Genomic DNA, 20,087 nt, shown 5'->3' with positions numbered 1-20,087 from the left:
CCTTCTGTGTTTAATATTCATCAATCATTCTTAATATGCCTACAGAAAATGAGTTGAAATCTAGTTCTAAGGAACTTAGGAAAAGAAAACCATGAATATTATTGAAGGAATAATGGAAGAAGGTAGCAGGACGGCAACCATATGGGGATTTGTATGAAAATGTAGCTGCAGCTGTCCATACATTTAAAGCCTGGATAGCTCAGTTGGTTAGAGCAAGGTACTAATAATGCCAACGTTGTAAGTTCGATGCCTGTATATTAGGAAGCCGGACAAAGCCTTTGGTTCAATTCAGCTGCACTCTTCTTCGTCCTTTTATTATTTAAAATGCAGTGAAATGGCTAGATACAAATTCAATAAAACAGAATACAGCAAAAAAGCATTAGATAGTATAACAATAGCATAAAAACTCATCTGGATCGTAGTGCGAACTTTTCCTATAACACATTTTTGCAAGCAGTTTCCCCAAATATAATGCAATTTATATGTTATTTGCTCCAGCATATGCATTTGTAGGCACACTTACCTATAATATACACATTTTTGTACATATTACCTGGTTGGAAAACTGCATGGCGAAATTTGGAGACGTGTGAATTTTGACTGAGAGCTGTGATTCATTTTGTGTATTGTTCTGGGAGATTCAAATTGGATAGGTTCTCATAGAAATCCAAATCTCAACAACTTTCGCCTCCATCCCCGCATCTCTTGCTAGTGGGTGACACATCAGGGCAGGATCCTCCGCGTGTTTGACTCTGCCAGCTTCCAGTGCCAGACCCGACCTCCCTTCTCATACTTAACTCTGCTTAATGGCAAACATATTGTCTCAGCTGTTCATTGCAAGCACGCATTACCATTTCCTTTGCCCATGCTGCTGCTGCCACTCAATCCACATCAGGGGAGCTTTTTAAAATGGACAAATAAAGAAACTCGCTATAAACTCACAGGGCAATTTGAAACTCTGCTTTGTGCAACTCTGCGTGATTGTTCCTGGTAATATATCTTGGGAAATGAGGACAGGAAGAACCTGTGATGGCTGCCACTTTTTTCAGGCAGCAAAGGGATACAGAGTGTGCACAAATGCTCAACTACCTCTCGAGTGAGGCTTTGCGCTAACCGTTCTCGACTCCTTCTGAATGTATGAGGCAAGTCTCTGTAGGGGATCAGGAAAACCTGCCAGAGCAGGTGCTCATCACCTCCCTGACTGCTCTCTCTCTCTTTCTCCCCCTTTTATTCCAAGTGTGGGCTTTGCTTTGCCAGGAGGCAAAATGCCAGCCCACCTCCTCCCCTACAATGCAGGTGGCTATTTGCCCAAAATCCCTTGCTTGGATTGTTTGCATTGGCAGGTCTTTTGCTCCCCAATAATCCTCCTTTCACATGGGCCCTGGTTTTGTTTCCAAAATGTTGACTCCCAGGATGACAGCGGGCATTTCCAGATGATTTGTTTTGCATGCAAAAGTTTAATGGCTCCAGCTTCCTTCTCCTCCTTCCTTTGGGGAAGAGTCATGGCTCAGTGCTGGAGCATCTGTCTTGCCTGTAGAAGGTGCCAGGTTCAATCCATGAAGAAGAAGAAGAAGAAGAAGAAGAAGAAGAAGAAGAAGAAGAAGAAGAAGAAGAAGAAGAAGAAGAAGAAGAAGGAGGAGGAGGAGGAGGAGGAGGAGGAGGAGGAGGAGGAGGAGGAGGGAGGGAGGAGGTGGTGGAGGAGGAGCTGTGGGAATAACGCCACTTGAGGGTGCTGTTTTAATTTGTGGAAAAGCAGGTTTTTACCTGCGCGGGTATGAGATGTGAGCAATCCGAGGTTGGGCAAACACTCGGGTAGTGGCATGGACCGTTGTGTCCAAATTCCAGGACAAGCGGTCAAGCGGTTTTGGAGAAAAGTGGAGCCCACAGTTTCACCTTTTTTACATTTATATATATATATAGATACTCCACCCACCTGGCTGGGTTGCCCCAGCCACTCTGGATGGCATCCAACACATATATAAACATAGCAACCACCATTAAAAGCTTCCTGATACAGGGCTGCCTTCAGATGTCTTCTAAAAGTTGTATAATTTATCTCCTAGGAGGATGTGCCATGAGGGGAGGGGGGCACCACTATTGAGAAGGCTCTGTAAGATCACTTATTGCAGCGAGGGAACTGCCAGAAGGCCCTCGGCACTGGACCTCAGTGTCTGGGCTGAACAATGGGAGTGGAGACGTTCCTTCACGTATACTGGGTTGAGGCCATTTAGGGCCTCAAAGATCAGCACCAACACTTTGAATTGTGCTCAGAAACATACTGGGAGCCAGTGAAGATCCTTTAGGACCAGTGTAATATGGTCCCGGCAGCCACTCCCAGCCACCAGTCTAGCTGCCACATTCTGGATTAGTTGCAGTTTCTGGGTCATCTTCAAAGATAGCCCCATGTAGAACGCGTTATAGTAGTCCAAGCAGGAGATAACCAGAGTGTGTGCCATTCTGGTGAGACAATGTGCAGGCAGGTAGTGCCAGATGGAGCTGACTTTACCTCCATGGACAGTTGTGAGTCCAAAATGACTCCCAGGCTGCATACCTGCTCCTTCAGGGGCACAGTAACCCCATTCCAGACCAGGAAGTCTCCTGTCCCCTATCCCCCCGAAAGTGTCTCTGGGCAGAGCTTAGAAAACCCCAGTTGAAACCCTATCGAGCCACTGCAGGTCAGTTTAACAACACCAAAGTGGAAGGATCCATGGTCTCATTCAGTACAAGGTGCCTTTCTATGTTTCTATTTCAGTCACTGTGAGAAACTGCAGCAGCCTCACAGAGAATCCGCAGCAAGTAATTTCTATTTCAGTCCAAGTAGAGAGTTCTTTACATTTTCCAAAAAAAAAAAAGTGTCTCTCAAGAAGAAACCTAGCAAATGCTGTTCCCGATTGCTCATCCTACCCACACAGCTTTTGACATAACCTTTCTGGGTTTAATATGTGTCAGTCATTCTTCATAGATATGGCCACAGGAAATGTTTCAGGGCTCCAGATTTCTCACCCACCCCCCTCCTTTGGGCAAGAGCTGTAGCACAGGAGCTTTGCATGCAGATGATCCCAGATTCAATCCCTATAAGGTTGGAACAGACTCTGATCTGAAACCCTGCAGAGCTGCTTCCAGTCTGTGTAGACAAGAGTTTCCCAAACTTTGGTCTTCAGCTGCTTTTGGACTACAACTCCCATCAACCCTGACCACTGGTCCGGGTAGCTAGGGATGATGGGAGCTGTAGTCCCAAAACTGCAAAACAACTGTCTATGCACCTTTTCTGAGCTTCCTCCAAATAGGGAACAGCTTTTTATGAGCTCCCTCCTTTTTTCCTTTTTTTTAAACTATAGGCTCAACCTCTTTCCCATGGTCTCAGCAATGAACTTTTATTTGCACCAGACTGACTTCCTAATTACTCTGGTTGCCAGGGCATGGAATAGGTTTAGCACACAGCCCAGTGTTGGCTCGGAGTACAGCCATAAAGTTGCCATTTACTCCTAAGAATCAAAGTAGCATGCTATGTTGCATCAAGTAGGCTACTGCAAGGAAGGCTAAGACTTCTCCCGTCATCTAATAGTAGTCAGTCTTGGCCCAGTGGACAATGAGGGAGGGGCCAACTCTCTGCAAACAGATCACCCTGAGGTGCATTGCCACCTGCTTCACAAAGCATTTGGAATGTGAAAGTTATGCTTCTCCACAACACTGTGAGTCATATTCACAGAGACATTGACAGCATCTTAAAGTAGCCAAAATGTCCCTCTGCTGATGCTCGGCAATCTCTTTTCGGCAATCTCTTTTCTTTCTTTCTTTCTGTTTTGGGTGGAGGGAGGCTGACAAACTGGGTCTGCTGAATTTCACTTTTCTATACAAATATTAAAGCTGGACCCTGTTAGCGGGGTAGGAGAGCTGAAAATAATGTCAATATATTTCATATCTGGCAACCACTGCTCCCCTTTGGTTTCAGATACTACGTGGGTAAATGAGTCTAAAAACTTGGACATAAATTGCCATGGCCCTCTAGAGGCTATGGTGGCACATTTACCAGAATACTCTATTCTGACCTAACTAAGCCTCCTAGAGCACAATTTACATCAGGAGGTTTAATCTAGTCAGAATTGAGTATACATTTCCAGAGCTAATGCTAAATGCCTTACTTCTGGTAAATGAGCTACCATAGACGCTAGACGGTTGTGAAAAATAGGGTCCCGGGCTTTTTAGACTTCTCTACTCATGTACTATCTGGTTGCCAGATGTGAAATATATTGGCATTATTTTCAGCTTCCCTACCTCACTATATCCTCTTTTTCACCTGGTCATCCTACCCAGTGCTGGATTTACATATAAGCAAACAAGCTATACCTTAGGGCCCCGCTCTCTTGGGGGGCCCCCCAAAAATGAAAAACAAAACAAAACTGGATGTACATTTCCAAAATATAAGATTAAAAAACAAATAAAACAAAACCCACATACAGCAACAGTGTTTTGTGTTGTGTTGGCTCCTATGATGTAAGTAATGGGCTCTGCCTACTAGCCTGCTCCCTAAAATATCACTGATTTGCTCATTTCTATATACAGTGGTACTTTGGTTTTCAAACTTAATTCGTTCTTAATTACCATATAGCATATATTCAACACAAAAGAACAGTGACAATTTGTTGTTGACAAAGGACAGCTGGACGTACAGGATAAAGGGCCCCATTACCTTCAGTAGCTTTGGGCCTCATCAAACTCTTCTATTAATTCCTGGAAGTTAACCTCAGTGAAGACCTCACTTGGAAAAACAATATAACTCAGGTGGTTAGGAAGGCTCAACAGAGACTCCATTTCCTCAGGGTCTTGTGAAAAGAACAATGTTAAACATTGATGACCTCCTTCTACCAGTCCACAATAGAAAGTGTCCTCTCATATTGTATCACAGTGTGGTACGTTGGCTTGACAGCCATGGGCAGAAAGTCTTTACAGAGGGTGGTGAACACAGCGCATGATATCATGGGCTGTCCCCTGAGATGACATCTAAAGGGATCACTGCATTAGAGAAAAATTCTCAGGGACAATTCACTCCCCAGCCAGCACCTCCCTAATCTTCTACCCTTGGGCAGAAGATATAGAAGGATAATCAGTCGTACTAACAGGCTAAAAAAACAGTTTCTATCCATGGGCTGTTAGGCTGCTGAACGGAAAATAATATAGTGCAACTGACTTTCGGGGTTGGTGTGTTGTGCGACAAGCACACAGAGTGCAATTAGATTGAGTGTTTGGGGTGGGGAGGGAGGCTCGATTAATTTCATTGTACATAGGTTGTACATTGACAATAATGGTATTATTAAACCTAAATCTGGCCCTGATCCTACCCCTGGTGTCAGTGAAAGGGAGCAGGTCTCCCTGCTGCTTAAGCAACAGGGCGATGACTCCCTGACTTCCTGCATTGTGCAGTGAGCAGCCTCAATTTAACTGCTGCCGCATGGTAGGCTGGACTGCCCAAATGCCTGGGCAAAGAGGGGGCACATCCTCTTCTCTCCCTCTTCCCTGGAAAGAAAGCAATGATATTTCACTCTCATGGGATGATACTGCATAAGCAAAATCTGACCATGTGAGGTGCGAGGTCATCTCTCTCATTACATTATCCCTAATTGGCTAGGGCATAGAGGAGAAAACACAGCCCTTCCACACAAAAAGGGTGCATTTGAAAGGTTTTCAGGGGCTCTTAGACAGGCTTATCTTCCCAAAAGCATTTTCACTAGTGATAATTTTGTTCGGCTCTAAAATAAAGTCAAAGGACAGCATGCCATCAGCTTCCGACTTTGCTGCATTTGTGGGGAAGTGCATGACTACAATCTCATAGATCAGGGGTGTTCAACTTCCAAGAGACTGTGATCTACTCCCACTATAAATAAACTGGCAGGGATCTACCCATTGGATTGACCTGATCCAGGATTGACCAGGGACAGCACGTGATTGACCGGTAGATCGTGATCGACCTGTTGGACACCCCTGTCGTAGATGATATCCACTTAAAAGTGAAGTAAGTTTTTTTGCAGTTGCCATCACGTTTTCACAACCAATATATGCAGCTGTTTGGTCCCACCAGAGGTATTTGACTGCACATCTTTTGCTTTCCCCTTATCTCCGACATTAGAATTGCAAAGTGGTGTGGCAAAGCCTTTAGTCATACTGACCCAAAATAGCCAGCTGCAACTTTGTCCTCACCACAATTACAAGATGACTTCAGTTACCTGGACGTTTCACATCAGGCAATTCACACAGGAGAAAACTAATCAAGACCACCCTGTCACAGAAGATGAGATTTGGCACAGTTGCTTTATGGGGATTTAGCAATGAGTTCAATGAGGCTTATCTTCAGGTGCCTGTATATACCAGGGGACCCCAACTATTTTGGACCTTGGGGACACATTCGAGAATACAGAAAACTGCTGTCAGCATTGGAAATTATCCATTTCACAGAAGAAAAACTGGTTACGCTCAGGTAACTGCCCTCTCAAAAACAAGCTAATACCTACACCTCCCGAAACAAACAAAAGCAGCCCCTGCCAACCTCACCCCCCAAAACAGACAACCCTCCCCACAAAGCCAAAATTAACCCACCTATAGCAGGTCTTGGGAAACTTTCGCTCTCCAACTCATGTGCCACTTGGCCATTCGTTGATGGGACTTGTAGTTCATAACACCTGAAGGATCAAAGGTTCCCCACACCTGGCTTAAACAAATAATATTGGAAGGCAAGGAGTTATTGCTGGGTGCCAGGGGGGTGTCTGAGGGTCCTGTAGCGGGCAAGAAAGACACTGGGGACTCCAGGACTATAGCAGTGCCCTGTCAGAAATGGGAGAACAGCACAACCTTATGCTTGTCTGCTCAAAAGTAAGTCCCATTCAACGAAGAACTCGAGCTCAGGGCACAGGACACAACTTAGTGTGGCAAGTGAATCTGGCTCTCAGACTGGGCAAACAACCTAGCACTTTCCTGAGAATGCTGAACCAATCAATGCCCGTGTTAGTACCTCTGGGAGCTGGGTGATGGAGGAGGTATTTGTGCCTCGTCAAAGGCAGATGAGACAGGCAGGGTATCCCTCTCCCAGAGTCTGCCTCAGATAGCCCTGGAGTTTGAGACAAAACTTGTGCCTTGCGCTGCAGGGACTTGTGGGGAGATAGCATTGGGTGAGAGCAATTCCCTCCTGACGATCTCCCCCAGGGTCCCCTTGCTTGAGTGCTCCCAACACCAACAGAGATCTTCCCAACCCACCAGATCCATCCCCATGGTCTTCTGTCAGCCACTCTTCCTGGCCCACCCAGGGCCCTTGTTATGCAAGGCCCCACAATTCCACGTACTCCTAGAAATGTAGCCTGAATTGGGGCATCTTTATTTCAAATCTTAAGCGAGTCTCTTTTACTCAGCTCTAATAGCCACTGTACTAATAATACTAATAATGGCGTTCAGTGATCTACCTTGCAGAATCGCTGTGATTATGGGAGGTCAGCCTAATATTTAATATGCCACAAATGGAGGCAAAAGTATAAATCACAGCAACATGTAGTTCTAGGTGACTCAAGCAAGTGAGCCAAGCTACGTGTTCTGCAGGATATGAGAAGGAGAGGGTAATATACCCCAATCATATAGTCCTCCTTCAGGTAGATGGATTTGGTAAAACAGTTATCCATAGCCTCACATCTGGCAGTCAGTTATAAGGTGTCAGGGGCAGACATTGGTAGTCTTTGGTAGTGTTGCACCCTGTGCAGGAGAACTGCCCCAAATCCGGCACTGAAGGTGATCAACTGGCTGGGGTGGAGGGAATCCAGTTGTGCCTGCTCCTGTGCCTTTTTTTTAATGGAGTGGTATAACTCAGTGGTGGAGGAAATGCTTTGCATGCTGAAAGCCCAGGTTCAATCTCTGGCATTTTCAGGTAGGGCTGGAATAGACCTCTGTCTGAAACTGACAATTCTGAGTTAGATGGAGCAAAGGTTGTGCTTAGTTTAAGACAGCTTCTCAGAAGCTTTTCACTGTATTGTGCCTGGCCAATGTCTGCACACCCAGGCATTGTTAAGGACGCAGAAGAAGGGACTGATGAAAAGCCAAGTTCGTCACCCTCTTTATCGCTGTCCCTGATGTCCCCACATTTCCTTAGGGCACTGCAAGGAAGGAGAGCCTGAGCTGCTGCAGATGTTGCTGCACTCCAGCTCCCCCCCCCACTAACCATTGGTCTGCTGGTCAATGGGAACAACATCAGCAGGAGGACCACAGCCCCCCTCCCCCCCCAAAAAAACCCGTGTATCGTTGACGATTCTCCTGCTTAAGGTCAACATGTCCCCTGATGGGTGGGATGGGGTACCCTCTTACCAGGGCACCCTTGTTCTTAACTTGGGGAAAAGATGCTAAGGGCCCCCCATCCTTTCCGCGCGTGAGCTGATCCCCCCCCCCGGTTTCCTGATGAATAAAGTGGGGGATGCTCTGGGCGAAAACGTGCGTTGTGGGGTTCCTCCCCTCTGGAGAGAGCGGGGCGTTTTTAGCATTTGGGAGCGGGCAGCGTTGGACGGCGGTCGGGTTGGGGGGGGGCACGACTCGGAGTCCATCCCGGGTTTTCCTTCGCGCTCCTTCTCACCGGCAAGCCGCCGCTGCAATGTGGAGCACGTTCCTCAGCCGCTCGCCCGCCTGCCCCGCGTGCGCTCCTGCCGGCTCCCTGCTAGGCTGCCGCGGCCGCCTGTTCTGCCAGGAGGCGCCTGCTGCTGCTGCTGTTCTGGGCAGGCTGCGCGGCGCAGCGGCTCTCCTTTCCTGGATGTCCGCCTCTCAGCAGCACCAGCAGCGCAGCGCGCAACAGCCAAGCCAAGCCACCCTCTCCAGGCTCTCCTTCTCCCCGTGCGTAAAGCTAAACCAGCGGCTGCTTCGCCATCTCCAGCTTCCGCGCCGCTCTTCCGGGCTTTCCGCGCTCCCGGGCGCCGAGGATCAGCGCGCCCCACCACCGGCGGCGTTGAGCCGGGCCGGACTTTAACGGGACCCGCCGAGGAAGGAAGAAGGGAGGAGAAGGAGGCGGAGAGACGAGAGAAGGGGCGGGCGGCTACCGCTTTGCCTCGCCTGCCTCGGGTGCGCCCTCCTCCTTTGCCTTCCCAGCCGGCTTCGCAAAGTTTGGCCGCGACGGGAGGGGGGCTCCCGGTTGCTCTTTCCCCCGCGGGGGTGCGCTCTGTCGAGGCGCGCACGGCTGCGCAGGACTCGGGGCTCTGGTAGAAGGCTCTTCCGTGGGATTTATCTTTCCAAGTGGATTTGGCGAGGGGCTCTCTTTTTGGGGGTTGGAGGCGGGGGTGAAAGAAGAAGGGTGTCTCTTTTCTTTCTTTTTGGTCTGTTCTTTTCCCCTTTTTTGGGCATCATGGTTCCTTGGATCGGGGCGCTGCTCGGGGCGCTGCTGGGTCTGCTGCTGTCGCTGCGCGCCGGAGCGGCGGACGCGAAAGCGCGGAGCTGCGGCGAGGTGAGGGAGGCGTACAAAGCCAAAGGATTCAGCCTGCTCAACATCCCCTATCAGGAGATCGCAGGTAAGCACCTGGGCAAGGGGAAATCTCGGCACTCGCGTAGCCTTGAGGCTGCCTTCGTTCCTCTCCCCCGCTCCACAACCACCCCTCGGTGAAACGCTCGCTTTGCCTGGAGATCTCCCTCTCGCGCTCTTTCCCTTCTTCTTTCGCCTCCCAGGGAAAGAGAGCAGTGCCTTTTCCACTCTGCTGCTGCTTAGGCGATGAATTGCCTCATTGTGCAGTGAATAGAGAATCCGTTTTAGATTTCCAAAGAGACCAACAGGGGGAAGAACGAGTTGGGGAAGGGGGGGGCGCAGAGAAGAGACGGAGATATTTGGCAAGATATTCACTTTTTTCGCCTAGGGGAGAGGTGACAAGAACAGAGGGAAGGCTGTCCTCCCCCCCCCTCTTTTGAAGTTCTAAGTTGCCTTCAAGGAATTGCACAGTGGAACGCAAGTTTCTAGTCCCTTTTAAATGGTGTAAGTGAGGCTGCCTGTTGCCTCTTTCATTAAAAGAGCGGGCCCTTCGTCCTCATGAAATGCACAGCAGTCTGCCAGAGACTACAGAAACTGCACAGAGAAGGACCCCAACTTGTGTCTCTTATTTGTGTGTGCATTGGGGGAGGGGGGTTGCCCCCTTTTATTTTGCACCTGGCCGGCTTTATTAAGGGGTCGTGACAGTTGTCCTTTGCCAGTAGGGTGTGCTCTGCATCGCTCAAGAGTCTGCTTACCCCTCTCCAGTGGAGCACCGGTAAAAGCATCTTTTCACCTGGAAAAAAAGGGAAATAAAACAACCGTAGACTTCAAACTATCGGGGGAAATGAAAAGATTAGGGGTGTGAGTTACCATGAAGAGCCACCTTCAAATCCAACTAACATTCTGAGTTGCTAAGGATGATTAGTTATCCCTTCCCCTTTGCACAGTAATGGCATGTCAGGTTTTCTCTCAAGCCTATTTCTGTGCTCCTTGCTGTCCTCTTATCACTGCTGTATCTTCAGAACTCAGTGTGCAAAGAATGAATGGGTGATTAAGAAAAGAAAGGGGGAGGAAGGACCTGTGGTGGGTGTGAGCAAAGGACTGAAAGAAGAAGGAACAGCTGCTGCAGCCTACCTTAGTGAAACTTGCTGCCTGCCAGTTTCCAACCCTGAATTAAACCACCTGCAGTTTCCAGGACTGAATTAAGTCATCCGCATAGGGGATACCATAGACTCAAAGATGTCATGTTTCAATCTGATTGTTCCCTTCTTAGGCTTAAGTGATGCAATTAATATTGATAGTTGGCCGTTTGCTGGGGTGCATTCATACATCTCCAGAGCAGCACAGCCAGCCGCTTCCTAAAACATGCTGATTAACTTCTGGGATTAAAGCGAATCTGGGGCCTGCGTGGTTGCCAGCTAGGTTAGCTGTTTCGGTTTGAGGTGGTGACCCTGGTAGACTTGTCTGACAATGGGCCATTTTATTTCCCCATTGACTTTCTGTGCATGTATTTCTGGGGCCGAGTTAGATGGGATGTTACCTGCTTGATTGCAATTAGCATGCAGGTTTTTAAAAAGAGAAAAATAAATAGCAACTGTAGGGGGCCTGAACCATGTCAGGATCACACACGTGTGTGTGTGTGTGTGTGTGTGTGTAGCCTTCACTTCCGTTGTGGATAGCAGCATCTCAGAAGTGATGTATGATTTGGCAGGACCACAGAAGGGGACAAAGGGTTAAACTCTCCCTTCTATTTACTGTAGTCTTGGCATTAAGATACCCAGGACTGCCCCAAGCCATGCACATTTTTTCTTCTTAATGAAATATGTCTCTCAATTACATCTGTGTGATTCACGTTACATCTGGTTTGGCTCTAAAGCTCTGTTTTAACATTAGACGTTCATAATGAGATTTTACATTTGATAAATTTATTGAAATGGGTGTATGGTTATGAACAGTGTTTGCCAGAAAAGTCACAAGTACACTCTGTTGCACTCCTTCTCCATTTATTAGAAAATAGATACTGTAGTCTTTTTTTTAGATTAGGGGTGATTCACATGGCTCTTCCCAGCCTATGGAAGCTGCACTTTTGCCAAGTTTCACATTGTCCACAGCCCCAACTTTGTGAGCGACTGCAACTGTGTGCTTCAGGGCTCAGTATGTGGTACTGGTTTCGACGCCGTTGGCTCAGGCTATGGCAAAGGGACTAAATACTTGGCTAAGGTTAAATGAAAACCATAGCTGCCAAGAGCCGAAAGAGATGGGGGAATATACCCTTAAAAAGTCATCTGGTTCCCAGAATCTACTGATGGTTGTAGCCAGGAGAAACCCATTCCTTGAAATGGGTTGTTTTGAGTGGGGCAATGGGTGCAACCTGAGTCCCTTTGCTGTGCCAGCCTGGGCATCTTTCCTTGCTTCCCCCGACCTAATGCTCTGGCCAGTGAACTGTGAGCATGCTGCTTCATCAAGCTCTACCACTGCTAGGGTGACTCCTAATTTATTTTTGTCTCTTGATTATCATTACATTGTGGTTGCTTCCATCTGCTGTTGGACTAGGATGTCCATCGTTGCTGGCCATTGGTAATGCAGGCTGGGGCTGCTGGGTGTTCACGATCCCTGACCTACAGCCTTCCATGTATATGGTTATTTAGGGTGGAGCATGTGGTTTTAAAAAGTGCTGGCCTTCTTAACAGGACATGGATCAACTGTTGTCATATATAACTGAACAATCCACCCAAACTAAGGTTACCAGATTTTTTTTCAATGAATCCGAGGACACTTATTGTTTGCTATGTACATGTGAATGCTGAGAAAGCTGTATATTTTGGGACTGTCCCTGGGAAACAAGGGTGTCTGGTAACCTTAACCCAAACCACATCTAGCCATCACTTAGAGCACCGTGGACATAATCAGAGGGCAAATGCAACAACATCACTCTTGTATCTCTTTCTAATCTGTCTTCTTTTAAGTGGAGGCAGATTTGTACCGCTTGTGGTCTGGGAACAGGCATAAACTAGAACAGTGTTTGCGTTACGTTGATGTTACTGATAGGACCACGGTTTTTTTCCTGTGGGTATTCAAGGCTACACAGTACCATCACCTCAAATCCCCCCCCTTACAAAATGCTTAAAGTGTGGCACTTACTGTAGCAACTTCATGATGAGTACTGGCTCATTTTCTCCTAAAACAAAAACTGGGTAGGACCATGAACTTGGAGTACTTGCTTGCCCCCCCCCCGATACCCCAACAACACAAACCAGAATGCCCTTGGCTTGAGCCAAATTAGGATTCTGAAAGCCAGGCAGGAAAGTGAGCAATAGAACTGAAGTGTTGTGCTTCAAGTAATTTTCAAAGGCCTCACTGCGCCGTTTCTAAACTTCCCCCCAAGTTGCTAATCAATTACACAAGAGCTCTCTTCTGACTGAGACCAAAAGCCTCTGGGTTCTTCAGTCAAGTTTTTTCCTGGACTGACTGTTATTTCATTTTAGGTCACTGATGGATGGCTTCTGCTTTACTCTGGCTTCTCTCTCTTCTCTCTCTCTCTCTCTCTCTCTCTCTCTCTCTCTCTCTCTCTCTCTCTCTCTCTTAAAAAAGACCAGATATCACATTTTGAATAGTTTGGATTTCTCTTACCATTTGCTCACTGGAATGTTTTGATTTGTGCATCCCCCCTTTCCATTTTTTAGATAGCTCCCAAAGCAAAGCTTGAACGAGCTGCATTAATTGGTGTTCAAGTATTTGCAAAAGTAGCGGAAATAAGTGCTAGGGAACCTAATAATCAGCTTCTGGTTTAAATAACGACATCAATCACTGTTAAATCCAATATTAATCTTCAACTTTGTCTTAAGACTTCAACACCATCTCCTCCCCTTTGATGTGTGCGGAATACGAAATTGCAACCAGATCCAGGTGGATGCTTTCCCCCCCTATTTTTGACTAAGCATCTCTTGACTTTTTAGTGCTGTGGATGTAAAAGGTAAAAAAGGGTAAATGGCCCATGGACAGTTACCCGGTAAGTCCAGTCAAAGGAGACTGCGGGATGTGGCACTCATCTCACTTCAGTAACAAGTTGATGCAATTTAATGGAGATGTTTGGCTTGATTGTCAATGTATTTGAGGGAGAGGTAGACTTTCCTCAGAGAGGACTGCATTGTTATAAGGGAATGTAATTGGCAGTGTACTCTTTTGTGCGTAGTGCTGAGTGCCTCAATTAAAGAAAAAGCTGGTTTGGGAAAGACATGCCGGCATTAAATGTTGTGATGTTTCTTTTGTCACTGTTATGAACAAACTGCCAACAACCTGAAAAGTTGGGTCTCGTGGTCTGTTTTTATTGTTGGCCCCCTTATGCAAAATATACGAACAGTTCAGTAGTTAGTTCAGCTTTTCTAAAAGAAATCTGCAGTTGTGCATCAGATTTCATAGCTTAGTGATGAAGAGCTTGTCCATACTTTCGCTTATCCCCTACCCCTTGAAAAGCCCACTCTAAAAATGCTAAATTGGAGCGAACATCCAAACTGAGTGCTAAAGAGAGGTTTTCCTTGGTGGGAAAGCAGTGGAGCAACAGGACATGTGGATGAGCTTCAACAAATATAGAGAGACAGTGTGGCATAGTGGTTAGTCAACCTGGAAGGTCATTGTTCCAATTCTCACTTGGCAGTCAGTCACTCTCAGCCTAACCTCATCACAGGGTTGTTCTGAGGAGCAGCGCTATATATACCACTTTGAGCTCATTGGAGGAAAGGTGGAAGGTAAAGGCAAGAAATAAATAGTCAAACTTTTATTACAGTTGCACATTCTTACCTTTTTTAATAGAAAAAAGGCTGCAGTGGACTTTTTGGGGGGGTCTAAACAGTTTAGCTGATACATTTGATAACAGGGTGTAAAAAAGAAATGTGAAGAATACTGTGTTGGTCAGAATAAGTACATAAAGTATCCTTAATGTCATTGGATCAAAATTCTAGGGCTATCGTAGATTGACAGTGCATGGCTGAAATAAGGATATTTAGATTCAGTCTGTATGGCAGCCTCAGAGTACCAATACATCTGAACTGAAGCACCAGTTCAGATGCTTCATAAACATTTTTATTAAGTCACTTTTGTATCAAACTGAATGTTTTCTTTAGAATGAAGACTTGCATTCTTAACTTTTTATATCCAGAAGCTCAAGTTATATATTTTTTTATGTTGGATTATAAAACAATGCAGTGTTACTACTAGAGTGGCGATGTCTCTGAGTTTGTAATGTTTTCTTCTTGTTCCCATGATCTTGTTCAGAAGCCACAGCAAACATGTGACTCCAAGCATAATACTCTGACGTTCTTATTATACTTGTGCTAAATTGCTAAGTGTAACAATTTTTATGTACCAGCTAGCAAATTTTGAAACGGAACACATACATCTAAATCTGTTTGGGGATTTGCATACATGGAGAATGTGCAGTGTTGCAAATTCCTTTTTAGAGCACTGGATGTAGAGGCAGAATTCCCATTATATGGGGGCCAGTGGCTGGTCTCGCACAAAACCCTGTGAAAAGAGCTTTCTTCTTCATCATCTTTTGGCCTGCGAGGCTGATGGATCAGAGATTGCTGAAAACTGCTTTTAAAAGGCTGCTGCTTGTGAGTAATGTTGGATGCAGTTCTTCAATGCATCATCAGCCCACAGAACAGAAATGAATCGAATAGTACCTACAATACATTGTATTGCATAAATTGAGACCTCTTTGAAGGCTGTGAAGCCCATACACAGTTCTGCAACAAGATCTTTTACATCGTTTTAAGCAAATCTTCTAGAGGAATTACTGAGTGGCCTGAAAACTGGAGTTACTCGTGGGAGGGTGTGATTTCATATGACAGTAAAAGGGCAAGAATCTTGCTATTAGAAGGCAGTATGTTAGATCAAGATGGAAAGAGGGGACAGATAATATCCCCAGTATAAAACACAATGCATACAGGTTTATCGTGGTCACTTAGACATTGCCTAAAAAGAGGGGGAAAGGGGTACCTAATGGGACATATATTTGCATGTGTTACACTATATGCATATGAAATAATTGCTATAATGTAAATACAATTACGCTGGCTCCCTCGGCCAATAATACAATATACGCCGGCTCCCTCGGCCAATAATGCGAGATGAGCGTGCAACTCCATAGTCGGTCACGACTGGACCTAATGGTCAGGGGTCCCTTTACCTTTACCTTTAAATACAATGCATATTCCCTTAGTGGGGAAGACTGTGAGCAGATGACATGTCTGCTTGCTTCTTTCCAAGTGTTGTTGATGGGCAACTTCAAGACCCCATCTCTTCCTTCTTAGGGTTCTTTAAAAGACCCCTGGATGGTTAAGTCCTGTCAAATTCGACTTTGGAGTGCGGCACTCATCTCTGCTATCAGGCTGAGGGAGCTGGTGTTTGCCCACAGACAGCTTTCTGGGACTAAACCAGAAAGCACGTGGAAGCCCAGAGCACATGGAAATGGACTGCAGAGCCCTTGAAGTTGAGGACTGTCCTGAACTAGAGACCTTCATACAACTTGCGTGTTGTATGGAGATACTGTCCTTCTCACATATGGTGGCATCTCCAGGGCTGGAAAGGTCCTTGCCTGAAGCCTGAATAGCTGGTGACCATTAGCATATGACTCTGCTAAGCTGTCTAGCTGAATGGTCTGAGTCATTTCAAGGCAGCATCCTATACTAGGTTTTGGTGGAACTTATTGTTGGAATGTCAGAGGTTCCATTAAAACCATGAATTCCTATATAGAAGATAACGCTTCAGATTATGATCAGCTTCAAATGTTATGGCAAAGATGCTGGCCACTCTTATTTTAATGCCTCCACTATAATATCTGGAAAGGAAGTTTTGTAGACAGGATACAAACAGCTCCAGAGGCATAGCGTGGGTTGCCAGTGCCCAGGGCCATGCGGAGGGTGGTAGTTGGAGGGAGGAAAATGGACAGAGTACGTATGCATATTCAACTGCCCTAAGGGTGTCCACATCACCCAGGAGATCGCAGCCACAGAGATAAGAAAATAAGAGTTGTTCCCTTTGTCTGGAGAGGTCACTTCCTGGTACACATGGAGAAGCCATTTTCAACAGAGCCCAGTGACGGAAACATGCAGCACAGGGGGTTGACATTTTGTGCCCCTAACCATTTTGCATCCGGGGCAACCTCCCCTGTGGCCCCACACTCATTATGCAACTGCACAACTCTTTCCCACATTGAGAACTTGGGCCTTACCAACCTTCTTTCTTTTGTGAAGAAACTTAACTTCAAGCATTTTCTTTAAATACACAGTTGTACTCAGAAACAGTTAAGTGGAAGGTCAAGCATTTCAGTTCACCTTGGTCTTGTAGAATGAATTCCTCAAACCTGCATTAAATAGTAAAAAGAAGCAACTGACTAATATTTATTTCCGTGCTCCACATTCTCACTGAAGGGCTCATTGTGACTTGCAAATTCATCTGTCATCATTTTGTCCTTGCAATAAGAGAGTGAGAATGTGAGAAACAGAGTTTGCACATGCCCCATGCATTTAAAGCACATGCTCCCCCTCGCCGAAGAATCCTGAGAACTGCGGTTTACTCCCTCCAGAGCTACAGTTCCCAGCCCCCATAACAAACTACAGTTCCCAGGATTATTTGGGGAAAGTAATGTGCTTTAAATGTATGCTGAGTAATCAGCCAGAGAATTGCCCATGGGTATGCAATGGACTTCATCTTATAATTAAGTTCATTTCCTGTAAAAAAGGAAAAAGGGGGGGGGAGCTTTTCATAGAAAGCTTTAAATTTGTAAGTTGAAACTGAGTTCCTCAAAGAGAGAGTTTAAATCAGGCATCCCCAAACTGCGGCCCGCCAGATGTTTTGGCCTACAACTCCCATGATCCCTAGCTAAGAGGACCAGTGGTCAGGGATGATGGGAATTGTAGTCCAAAACATCTGGAGGGCCGAAGTTTGGGGATGCCTGGTTTAAATGGAAACAGTACTTACGGTGTTATAAAGTGAGCCCTATTTCAATTTTAAATGGGAACTTTGCGGGTGGGATACGGGTGGCGCTGTGGTCTAAACCACTGAGCCTCTTGGGCTTGCCGATCAGAAAGTCGGCGATTAGAATGTCGGCGGTTCAAATCTGTGCTCTATCCCAGTTTCTGCCAACCTAGCAATTCGAAAGCATGCCATTGTAAGTGGATAAATAGGTACTGCTGTGGCAGGAAGGTAAAGGGCATTTCCATGCGCTCTGGCTTCCGTCACGGTATTCTGTTGCACCAGAAGCGGTTTAGTCATGATGGTCGCATGACCCGGAAAGCTGGCTGTGGGCGAATGCCGGCTCCCTTGGCCTGAGAGCGAGATGAGCACCGCAACCCCATAGTCGCCTTTGACTGGACTTAACCTTCCAGAGGTCCTTTACCTTTCTTAGATTCATACACAAGGCAGATAGCTAGTCACCCTTTCCTTAGCAGTGACAGCCCCACTCAGTGATGCTTTTTTCAGTGTATTGTATTGCAGCTATATATATTTTTTCCATCTAAAGCAAAGGGAAGGTTTGTGAAAGCTGCAGGTATTCTGTGCATTAGCTAAGTGCTAATGTACTAAAACCATTTCTATAACTGCTTTGCTCCTTATTTCTTCCCAGGGTACCTTGTAGCGTTCCAGAGACCTGGTGATGTTCAAACACCACAGAGGTCAAGCAGTGTGTTAAAAGCTCGGGTCACTCTTTTTATCTGTCTGCAATAAAGAATATATTAATTTCATTTATATTACCACTTGGCTCTCATAAAAGGTCGGTTTCGGTTGAATGTCCAATTACTTGCAAATGGCAAGTCTTATAACAAGTGATCAACAAGAAAAGCTTTTTCTGGGCAATTTGTTTTTAAAATTACTACCTGCTGTTCTCTTGAATGACTCCGTGGACCCAGGAGGATCAGCAGTCGCTCAACTTGGGGTGGTGTGTGTGTGTGTGTGTGTGTGTGTGTGTGTGTGTGTGTGTGTGTAACACAGGGCAGAACACGATGCATGCTAATATTGCTTTCTGCTTAGCAAAGGAAGGATTCATGTAATTACATTAAGGCTTTCGGCTGAAATGTTAAGCAGAATAGTGTTAATCAGAATCAGAGTTCATATTTTCGCAGCATAGTGAAGTTACATTTTTATTGAAATATTTGACTTCATGAGTTCCACCATTTTAATAATTAGGGGGCGATCCTATAAGACTCCAGGTGTCTTGAAACAAGGACCCAAAAGCTATAGGCTGTGATCCTTTGGATGCCTACCCATAAGGAAGTCCCAGTGTGAGCAGGGGGATTGGGAAAGAGAGTTTTTATGTGAGCGGGGGCCCCATGTATCATTGTAATGGGTTGCTTTGAAGTTATTTCTGCAGCAGGTAGAGTAATTTTTAGCCCCCAAATTCCCCTTAGACTCGTCTCGTATGTTGCCGGACTTGTCATTTATTTTGCCTGACCAAATGTGGCAACCCTTCTGCAGCTCTTTGAGCCAGTTGTTGTTTCTGATCCCCTTTTAAAGGCAGCCCCACTGAGAACACATTGCAGTAATCCAAATGTGTGAGTGCCTGGAGGCGGTTGGAGGATGGAGATGGCGGCTAACAGATCGAGGTTGAATCCTGACAAGACAGAAGTACTGTTTTGGGGGGACAGGGGGCGGGTGGGTGTGGGAGACTCCCTGGTCCTGAATGGGGTCACTGTGCCCATGAAGGACCAGGTGCGCAGCCTGGGAGTCATTTTGGACTCACAGCTGTCCATGGAGCCACAGGTTAATTCTGTGTCCAGGGCGGCTATCTATCAGCTCCATCTGGTACGCAGGCTGAGACCCTACCTGCCCGCGGACTGTCTCACCAGAGTGGTGCATGCTCTAGTTATCTCCCGCTTGGACTACTCCAATGCGCTCTACATGGGGCTACCTTTGAAGGTGACCTGGAAACTGCAATTAATCCAGAATGTGGCAGCTAGACTGATGACTGGGAGTGGCCGCCGAGACCACATAACACCAGTCCTAAGAGACCTACATTGGCTCTCAGTACGTTTCCGAGCACAATTCAAAGTGTTGGTGCTGACCTTTAAAGCCCTAAACGGCCTTCGTCCTGTATACCTGAAGGCGCATCTCCACCCCCATCGTTCTGCCCGGACACTGAGATCCAGCGCCGAGGGCCTTCTGGCAGTTCCCTCACTGCGAGAAGCAAAGTTACAGGGAACCAGGCAGAGGGCCTTCCCGATAGTGGCACCTGCCCTGTGGAATACCCTCCCGTCGGAGGTCAAGGAGATAAACAGCTACCTGACATTTAGAAAACACCTAAAGGCAGTTTAGGGAAGTTTTTAATCTGTGATATTTTAATGTATTTTGGTATTTGCTGGAAGCCGCCCAGAGTGGTGGGGGAAACCCAGCCAGATGGGCGGGGTATAAATAAATAAATAATAATAATAATGGGATGCAATTAAAGTGTGTGTCACTGTGCCCAAATCGGACATCTCAAGGAACGATGAGAGCTGTGTCATCAAGTAGCATCACTCTGAGAGGTGGGGGGGGGTTTGTCAGCCTGGAGTTACCCAATTAGCAAAATGCCTCATTTTTATTATTATTGTTGTTTGCTTATTAAATTTGTATCCCACCCTTC

The 20,087-nt window shown here is 46.3% G+C and overlaps 1 protein-coding gene across 1 annotated transcript in view; it reads left to right on the top strand.

Moving 5' to 3' along the window:
* Nucleotides 1–9,074: 9,074 nt before the first annotated feature.
* GPC6 (glypican 6) overlaps nt 9,075–20,087 on the top strand; it is a 710,861-nt gene continuing 699,848 nt past the window's right edge. Inside the window, exon 1 of the mRNA XM_035116478.2 lies at nt 9,075–9,521. Coding sequence (XP_034972369.1) covers nt 9,359–9,521 — 163 coding nt within the window. The 5' untranslated portion in view covers nt 9,075–9,358. The remainder of the gene's footprint in view (nt 9,522–20,087) is intronic.

The sequence above is a fragment of the Zootoca vivipara genome, chromosome 4, assembly GCF_963506605.1.
Source record: "Zootoca vivipara chromosome 4, rZooViv1.1, whole genome shotgun sequence".
Classification (NCBI taxonomy): Eukaryota; Metazoa; Chordata; class Lepidosauria; order Squamata; family Lacertidae; genus Zootoca; species Zootoca vivipara.
This window is presented reverse-complemented; position numbering and strand designations above follow the sequence as displayed.